This window comes from Rhinopithecus bieti, unplaced genomic scaffold (assembly GCF_001698545.2).
Source record: "Rhinopithecus bieti isolate Rb0 unplaced genomic scaffold, ASM169854v2 scaffold_64303, whole genome shotgun sequence".
Classification (NCBI taxonomy): domain Eukaryota; kingdom Metazoa; phylum Chordata; class Mammalia; order Primates; family Cercopithecidae; genus Rhinopithecus; species Rhinopithecus bieti.
Window position 1 is genome coordinate 4,186 of NW_016824181.1, and position 10,350 is coordinate 14,535.

At 32.6% G+C, this 10,350-nt stretch overlaps 1 protein-coding gene across 1 annotated transcript in view; it reads right to left on the minus strand.

Annotated features, from left to right (window-relative positions):
• Positions 1-59: 59 nt before the first annotated feature.
• The window catches only part of LOC108522082 (cilia- and flagella-associated protein 47-like), a gene marked incomplete at its 3' end in the record, with an annotated part of 75,298 nt that continues 65,007 nt past the window's right edge, over positions 60-10,350 (minus strand). The window contains 1 exon segment of the mRNA XM_017862187.1: positions 60-157. Within this exon segment, the coding sequence (XP_017717676.1) occupies positions 60-157 (98 nt within the window).

Below are 10,350 nucleotides of genomic sequence, written 5' to 3' on the forward strand. Positions count from 1 at the left end.
TTTAATCACTAAGTTTTTTCAAATAATAGAAGATCATTATGCATAACAATGACTCTTACCAAGAATGAGCAATAGGCCCCCAATTGTGTTGCAAAAACAAGACCATCTGAAAGATCTTCATCAAAATTTACTATCCATCTCTCAGAAGGGATAACATCTGTTTCAAAAAAGAGGGAGAGTAAATACAACAATAGTTTTACTTTATTAAAAGATACCTATGGAAATTTGAGCAATAGTAAAAGAAAATTTTGCTTCTGCCTGGAAAACAAAAAGTATATTATATTGGAAATAAAAACAAATTTTAAGATTAATATTACGAGAGTTAACTGTAAGGCTTTATAAGCAATTGCAAGCTGTCTTCTTTATTTCTACATGAGCTGCTTTGAAAAATACACTACAATGTGGTAGTGGAATAGAAATTCAGTGTTCCAAAATTACCCATTCTATTGAGTACCTTGAGGTTCAAATGTTTAATCAATGATCATCAACATGGGTAAGGAGACTGAAAAGGCATGGAGTTACTTGTAACTTTAGAGTGCTAGTGCCAGTTTCTTTATTTCTTGCAGAAATTCATCCACATGGCAGAAAAGTATGTGAAAGGAATTCAAGATTTATGGCTTAAAGAAACCAAAATTGACCTATAAAAGGCAATACAGGATGGAGGAGCAGTAAAAGGAATTCTCAGTTACAGACATGATTACTATGCTGAGTCTGGAACAAAAAGAGGAAGTATTTGAATTTTAAGTGAATATCTGAAATATTGACCTATATTGGGCGGAAGCTAATTTAAACAGTGGAAATAATTGCTATGTTGAATGTGACATTTTCTTTTTCAATAAGTTTCCAAATAGCCTAGTTTCTTTATGGTGTGAGACAATTTCTTGTCTGAAAACAAGGGGCAAATGGTGATCTTTATAAATTCCCTCAAATCTCTCTACTCCCATTTTCTGTGAAGAAGAAAAACCATGACATGATACACCCATGACATGTATATTAGTTTCAAAACCGGGATTGCTTTATACCTGGAATTGGAAGACTTAATTTTCTCTTGAATCACAGATGTCCTGGACACTTCACAGACAATTTCCAGTACTTTTTCATCTGAGAAGCTATGACATTGAACATTTCTATAGGATTTCTATAGCATATCATCACAAAATCAGTCTAGCAAACACAGATCACTAAGGATTTTCAACTAATGCACAGCAAACAACCTTTGTATTTTCAAAGTATTATTTCCTGATAGAAACTTATAAATAACATTTTTGATATAAGATTCAATGTAATCGAATTAATGATTTTAAATACACATTGCCAGTTGGCTGAATAATGATAACCTACATGTGCTTCTCTTTTTTGTCCAACTTTGATGTATAATTGGCAAATGAAGAGTATATGTATTTAGAACATTAATTATGTTTTGATATAAGTACACCTTGTGTAGTGATTCCCAAAATCAAGCTAATTAACATACCAATCACTTCACATAGTCACTATTTTGTGTATATGTGTGTAGTGAGAATATAAGATATACTCTCTTAGCTAAGCAAAATGTGCTTCTCTGAATGTATATTTGCCACCCATAGCTATCAATAAAAGCAAAATATTTCACTTTTATGGTTAATATTTATTTTTCTATGGACTGGAAGCAATGATAACTTTTGATCTGATAAAGGTAATTTGCTAGCCTTTTACATTGATAGAGAGTCAGTTAGCAATGGATATAGACTATATCCACCAGATAGCACATCCTTGTCTTGTACAGACATTAGAGGAGGGACAGAAATTGCCTTGAAGGAGCTTAAAATCTTGTTGCAGGAAAATCAAATCCATAACAGGAAAACAACGAATTAAAAAAAAAAATCCCCCAATCAGAAGTCAATGAATACATAACAATACAGCAGCAACTAATTGTTATCCCGTTATTTCCAACTCCACCAATCACAACTCAGGACCACAGAATTCATTATGATACCCGCCCCACCTTATTTTGTCAACAGTGAAAAATCTCAATCTCATTATCTAAAATATTTTTATGTATTGGTTAAACCCTAGGATGTATACACAGTGCTTTCAGAATTGCAAAGCCATACCCCTGTGAAAAACTAGAGTAAGGTGTGTTTGTATAGTTCTTTACACCTTTAGTCTTAGACTATACAGTCATATTTCTTTACAATTAAATAAGCTCATTTCTTTTTCATCACCATCAGTGAGGTTGTCCAACATTTGTAACCCAGTTACATTCATTTGTCACAGCCTGCATTTTGTCCTTAATTACTTACATATCTTGGTTGATTTTATAAAATTACTTACACTAGCATTCACTCTTTGTGGTACACACTTATAGGAACCTTGAGGAACACATTTTCATGTACCTGCCATCACATTTCCATATAGAAAAGTGTGATCACCCCCAAAATTCCAAGGGGCTGCACCGTTGTAGTCAATCTCTACCCTCATCTGTTAGCACCTGGCAAACACTGATGTGTTTTTAATCTCAACATCTTCACCTTTACCAAAATGCCATAAAACTTGAATCACACAATATCAATATGTCGTCTTGTGGGGGTCTTGTTGTTCTGGCTTCTTTTACTTAGTGAAATTCATTTAAGATGCACCCATGTTGTGTGAATCAATAGTTGTTGCTATTTTCATTGTTGAATAGTGCTGTATTTCATGGATGTCACAGAGATGAGGTATTCATTCATCAATTGAAGGGCATTTGGTTTGTCTTCAGTTTAGAGGCAATTATGAAAATCCACTATGAACTATCTCATGTAGGGCTTACTGTGATCACCAATTCTTTTTAAAAAAATTTGTTTATTTCCATAGGTTTTGGGGGGAGTTGATGGTATCTGATTACATGAGGAAGTTCTTTAGTGGTGACTTGTGAGATTTTGTTGCACCCAGTACCCAAGTAGTATTCACTGAACCCAGTTTGTAGCCTTTTATCCCTCACTCCCTTTTCACCCTTTCCCCGCGAGTCCCCAAAGTCCATTGTATCATTCTTATGCCTTTGCGTCCTCATAGCTTAGCTCCCACTTACGAGTGAGAACATACAATGTTTGGCAATTCTAATGTATTTTGGTGAAATAGCTGGAAAAGAGATTTGTGGATTTTACAGTAATTGTACTGAGCAACTTATATATGCCTTTTTTCTATCTATCTTTTTTTGGTGATGTATCTTTTCAGAAATTTTGACTACTTTTCAAATTTGGTTGTTTATTTTCTTGTTGGAGAGTTCTTTATGTATTCTGCATGCAATAAATTTGTGGAATATAATATTCAAAAATATTTTCCCCCAGTCTGTAGCTTGTCTTTTCATTCTCTCAATAGTATCTTTCACAAAGCAGAAATTTTAATATGGTAAAATCCAATACATATAGATATGTATATACATGTATATATGTGTATATATATGTATGTATATAAAAGTTGTGTGGGTTTATATTTAGATCTATGATCTACTTTGAGATAATTTTAGTACAAAGTGTGAGGTACAGGTCAATGCTCTTTTTTTTACATATGCACCTCCAATTATTCAAGTACTATCTATTGAAAACACTAGCCTTACTTGATTTAATTGCTTTCGCACTTTTGTAAGCAAAAACACCCAGTTGATTATATTTGTGTAGATATATTCCTTGTCTCTCAATTCTATTCTTTTGATCTATGCATCTATTCTTTTGTCAATACCACCCAGTCTTAATTATTGTAGTTCCAAAATTTCTTCCACCTTTTCAAAATTGTTTTGGCTATTTTAATGGCAATGCCTTTATATATACATTTTAGAGCCAACTTATTTATATCTATAAGAATATGTGATGGTATTTTCACTGGAATTGAATTGAATCTATAGATCAATTTGATAGCCTAACAACATTTAGTCTTCCAATGCCATGTGCATACTATGTATTTCTCTATTGAGTTCTCATCGATTGCTTTCATCAGTGTTTTGTAGTTTATAGCATATATATCTCTAACTTATTTTGTTATACATACTCATAGTAAGTACTTAATATTAGATACTTAACTAGTTCTTCTATGTTAAATGGTATATTTTTATTTTAAATTCCAATTGTTTACTGCCAATATATAGAAATATAATTTAATTTAATTGTATAGTGATCATATATCCTCTGACCTTGATAAATGCATATAATATTTCTAGGAGCTTTTTATAGATTGTTTAGGATTTTCTACTTGACAGAAATGTTGAATTCCAGTCTCTTTCTTGGGGCAAGAGGTGGTTTGTTATTTTCTTTTTTTTCCTTTTTCTTTCTTTCTCTCCTTTTTTTTTTGAAACTGCAATTAGTATTCACCAGAGCCCTTTGGGTGACAGTATGTGTTGTCCTTAAATTAACATAGATGAACACATCTGTTCTATAAGGTATTGCTATGGTTTGAATGTCCCTCTAAATCTCATGTTCCAATTACATTGCCATTTCAATGGTTAATACCAACCAATAGAGGTGGGACTTTTAGGAGGTAATTAGATCACGAGAACTCTGGCTTCATGAACTGAGTAATGCTGTTATCTCAGGAGTATGTTAGTTACGTTGGGAGTTTGGCCCTCTTTTTCTCTCTTTCTTGCATGCTCTTACTTTTTATCATCTTCTCTAGCTATGGGATGCCGACCACAATGTAATAATGCAGCAAGAAGGCTCTCATCAAATGCAACCTAATTATCTTGGACTTTCCAGCCTCCAAAAATAGAAGTCCATAAACTTCTATTGCTTATAAATTACCCAATCTGTAGTATTCTGTTATAGCAACACTAAATGGACTAAGACAGATACACAGAAGTCGGAGTGAATTGCCTGCCCCTACACTAGGTACTAAGGAGTACACATTCTCCAGACTCACTTTAGTCATTTCTGTGAGCAACAGGTGAAGTTTGTGGAGTAAACACCTGCAAGAAGATGCAGAATCTATAACTGTGGACACTAGGAGCTTCATGATCTCTCAGTAGCGTATACTTGGCCTCTACCAATACACCAATCACCCTAACTCAACTATTCTTAATGGTGTCTATCTCTATCTACAAGTAGACCATTGCTATCATCTCATTTCTTCCAGTATAAACCAACTCACCCTCTGTTGTCCTACAATCTCAGCTTTATGTTAAGGTTCAAGAAAAATAGAGAATTTGCTGTTGGTCTGACCTTCGTTGTTATAAGGGTGGGAGAAAACAGTTTCCAGTTCTCTATCTCCCTGGGTAGAAACCAGGGCACCTATTTTTGTTCAACCCATCACAACTTTGAATCTGCTTTGATATTATTACTTGTCGAATACCAGTAGACATGGGCTGTAGATGTTCAAACAAGGCTCTCAGTAAGAATAGGATGACAATGATTCTTCCAAGGCGATGTTGTGAAAAAGTAAAGACAAAACTTCAAAGCTCTTCTCTAATCTCTGATCCTACGCCTGTATCTTGTCTTTTACACTCAAGGCTGCTGCCAAGCCCTCATCACAGTTTATCACAGCTTTGATATATCAAGGATTTTCTCCGCTTTTATGATAGTTCCTCTGATATAAGCTACTCTCTTTTCTATACTCCCTCTAAGGATTTGGTACCCAAAGTGAGCTAAGTGAATCAGCAGCACCTACATCAAATGGAAGCTTGTTGAAAATGCAGAATTTCTGGACTCACCCAACACCTAGCAACATATAAAAGCATGTTAACAAAATCTCCAAGTATTCATATTATCATCTGAGACGTGTTGGTCAATGGTGGTTTTTTTTGGAGAGAGAACCAGCACTGTTATGTAGTTGTCATTTGTCAGAAATCAGAAAATCCAAGTGATGTTCCGCACATTTTCAAAACTTTTAATTTGGAAGCTATGTTTTTATCCAGTTTTACATTACATCACTTCTGATATTCAGGTATATTTAAGCAGTAATAAAAATACTGTTCTTTATAGTATTATGAATTAGAGATGTGTTTGTTAAACAAAATTTAATCAGAAATTTTAGAAAAAATAAGTCAATTACTTATGAATATAATAATTGTTACATGAATTTTATGTTAGATGACTATAATAGTACATTTTTATGAAAGTTATATTAAGATATAATTCACATAACACAAATTTCATGCAATTCAATTGTTCATTGTTGTTTAGTATAGTCATATAGCTGTGCGATCATCACTACTATCTGCTTTTAAAATATTTTTATCAACACATAAAGAAACTCGATACTCATTAACTGTCACTTCTCATTTCTCGCTTCCCTCATACCATGGACATAAATGAATCTACTTTCCATCACTATGGAGTTGCCTATTATGGACACGTCATAGAAATACAATTATAAAATATGTGCCCTCTTGTGTTCTGTTGTCTTTTATTTAGCATAACATTTTCAAGGTTCATTCATGTTGCAGAATGTATAAGTATTTCATTTCTTTTTATTGCTGAATAACATTCCACTTTGGGAATATACCACATTTTCTTTATGGACATTTGTGTTTCTAATTTTGGCTATTATGAAAATGCTGCTGTGAACATTTATGTAAAAGTTTTTTGTAATCATATATTTCCAATTATCTTGAGTATAAACCAATGAGTACACTCGTTGAATCATATTGCTAATCTATTTCTCAAGAGACTTTTTTTTTATAGCAGTTTTGCATTCACGGCAGAATTGTTCAAAAAGGGCAGAGATTTCCCATATACTCCCTGCCCCCATGCATGCATAACCTCTCTCATTAGTTAATCTAATTTTAACATTTTGAGAAACTGCCAAACAGTTTTGCAAAGTGGTTGCATCATTTTACAATCCTTCTAGCAACATGTGAGGTTTCTGATTTCTATGAATCCTTGCCAACACTTGTTACAGTCTTTACTTTTTAAACTAATAAATTTAATTTCTGTGGCTACATAGTAGGTGCATATATTTATGGGATACATGAAATGTTTTGATATAGGCATTCAATGTGAAATAAGCACATCATGAAGAATGGGGCATCCATCTCCTCAAGCATTTATCCATTGAGTTGCAAGCAATCTGATAACATCATTTTAACAAGTACAGTTGTTATTGACTATAGTCACCCTGCTGTGCTATCAAATAGTAGGTCTTATTCTTTCTAGCTATTCTTTTTTGTACCCATTAACTATCCCCACCTCCCCCAGCCTCCTACTACCCTTCCCAGTCCGTGGTAACCATTCTTCTACTCTCTGTCCATGACTTCAGTTGTTTTGATATTTAGATTCCACAAATAAGTGAGAACATGCAATGTTTGTTTATCTGTGCATGGCTTATTTCACTTAACATAATGATTTCTAGTTCCATTCATCTTGTTGTAAACGATAGGATATCGTTCTTTTTTATGGCTGAATAGTACCCCATTGTGTGTATGTAGCACATTTTTTTTTATCTCTTCATTTGCTGATGGACACTTAGGTTGCTTCCAAATCTTAGCTATGGTGAACAGTGCTGCAACAAACTGTTAAGTGCAGATATCTGTTCAATATACTGGTTTCCTCTCTTTTGAATATATACCCAGCAGTGGGATTCCTGGATTATACTGTAGCTCAATTTTTAGTTTTTTGAGGAACTTCCAAACTGTTCTCCATAGTGATCGTACTAATTTACATTCCCCCCAACAGTGTACAAGGACTCCCTTTTCAACACATCCTCACCAGCATTTTTTATTGCCTGTCTTTCGGATACAAGCCATTCTAACTGTGGTTAAATGATATCTCACTGTAGTTTTGATTTGCAGTTCTCTGATGATCAATGATGTTGAGCACCTTTTCATGTGCCTATTTACCATTTGTATGTCTTCTTTTGAGAAATATCTATTCAAATTTTTTTGCCCATTTTTTGATCAGATTATTAAATTTTTTGTTCCTACAGAGTTGTTTGAGCTCCTTATATATTCTGGTTATTAACCCCTTATCAGATGAATATTTTGCAAATTTTTTCTCCCATTTCTGTGAGTTGTCTCTTTACTTTGTTGATTGTATCCATTGCCGTGCAGAAGCTTTTACATTTGACTTTTTAAAAATTTTAGTTACAGAAGTTGGTGCCAAATGCTAACTTACTGTGATTTTGCTTTGCATTTGCCAAATTACCAATTATGCTGAACATCTTTTAATGTGCTTGTGGGTCATTTACTTATTTTCCTTTCAGAAATGTCTATTCAAATATTTTGCACATTTTAAACTGGGTTGTCTTTTATCACTGACTTGTAAGTGTTTTTTATATATTCTTCATACAAGTCTCTTGCTAGATACATAATTTTGCTGTTACTGTGTCCATTGAAATATTCCTTTTCTTCATTTTATTTCATTAATATGATGTACTACATGGACTGGCATTTATGTAAAAACAACTTTGTACTCCTAAGATAGATTTCATCTCCTGATTATATTTTATTCTTTTTCTATATTGCTGGATTCTGTTTGCTAGTAATTTCAGATTTCCATGTCTATCTTCATAAAACATAACATAGGGCTTTTCGAATTTCGATTTGAAATGCTTCTGAAATGCAGTGTGGTATATTCTTTAATGCAGACATAGATAGTCTTGCTTGTAAAGGTAGCTGAGTTATGAAGATATGTGAACTCTAAATCATTATACGATCAGCCACATATAATAGTTATGAGCCACATGAAATGTGATATAAAGTAATGCATATAATACTTGATAGAACTTCTATATAAGTGACCAATAAACTGGAAATTAAGTAAAATATTTTCAGTATCAAGCGAAAAACTGCTATGGAGAAAGATTGAATTAAAACAGAAGATGCTATAAGAAAAAATATTGAAAATAAAAAGAAATCAATTACAGAAGTTGCATATAATAGAACAGATACAATAATTTATGAATAATTTTGTGCTAATATTTAAAAAATCTTAGATAAAGCTCATTAATTTCATGAAAATATGTTACAAAATCTCACTCTAGGAGAAACGGAAAATAAGAATAATCCTGTAACAATTAAACAATTAACCTGTTATTTAAAATCATCTCACAAAGAAAAAAATCTAGATGGTCTTATCAGGGAATACTATAAAATTCAAAAAAGAAGAAATGTCACTAATACAGAAACTCTTTCAATGTCTCCAAAAAAAGAATGTTCTCCAGGTAATTGTTTAAGGTTTGCATTAACGGTATTAAAAGAAAATAAAATGGTAGAAAAAATTGCAGACTATCATTCAAGTAAGTTAAAGCAATCAACTAAAATAACAGTAAATTATTTCTGGTAAGTTATATAAAAATAATTTAACTATCATGGAAAATTTGAGTTTGTGCCAGGATGCAAGGTTAATTCACATTTTTAAATAAATTTAATTTGCCAAATTAATATATATATTCAATATTATTCATAATAAAATTTCTAGAAAAACTAAAGAGAGGAGACAACTTTCAGGATGTAATGAAAATAATCTACAAAATAATCATATAGCAAATACCATACTTAATTATTAAATGTTAAATATGCTTTGTTTAAGATTATACAAAAATATCAGGTATAATACAAGAGCATCTATGTTAATAGAATATTTTAACAAACATCTTCATATCTCAGTTTCAAGCAATATTGTAGAATTTAAATGAGCACCTAAAATATCTTCTATGCCAAATTTACAAAGAAATGTATATTTTAGAATAGGTTTTAAATCCTTCAAAACCTCACTCATTTTGAGAATATAAAAAAGTGCAGAACAAAGCAAAGCAATTCACTTACAGTGGAGGAGTTATCAGGCTGATCTTAGTTTTTCACAGCTACTTTATAGGCATAACATAGTGGGAGCACTGTGCACAGTGTACAGAGAAATATAATAAACCCTAAATTTTATATTTAGTAAGATACCATTCATATATAAATCACACTAACATAGTTACAAAGAGAACTAAGAGAATATAAATTCTTGAAGTGGTTAGAAAAATAAAATTATTATGCCCTCTCTCACTACTCCTTATCAACATAGCATTGGAAGTTCTGGCCAGGGCAATCAGGCAAGAGAAAGAAATAAAGGGTATTCAAATAGGAAGAGGAAGGAAAATTGTCTCTGTTGGCAGATGACATGATTGTATATTTAGAAAACCCCATCATCTCAGCCCAAAATCTCCTTAAGATGATAAGCAACTTCAGCAAAGTCTCAGGATATAAAATCAATGTGCAAAAATAACCAGCATTTCTATACACCAATAATAGACAAACAGAGAGCCAAATCATGAGTGAACTGCCATTCACAATTGCTACAAAGAGAATAAAATACCTAGGAATACAACTTACAAGGGATGTGAAGGACCTCTTCAAGGGGAACTACAAACCACTGCTCAAGCAAGTAAGAGAGGACACAAACAAATGGAAAAACATTCCATGCT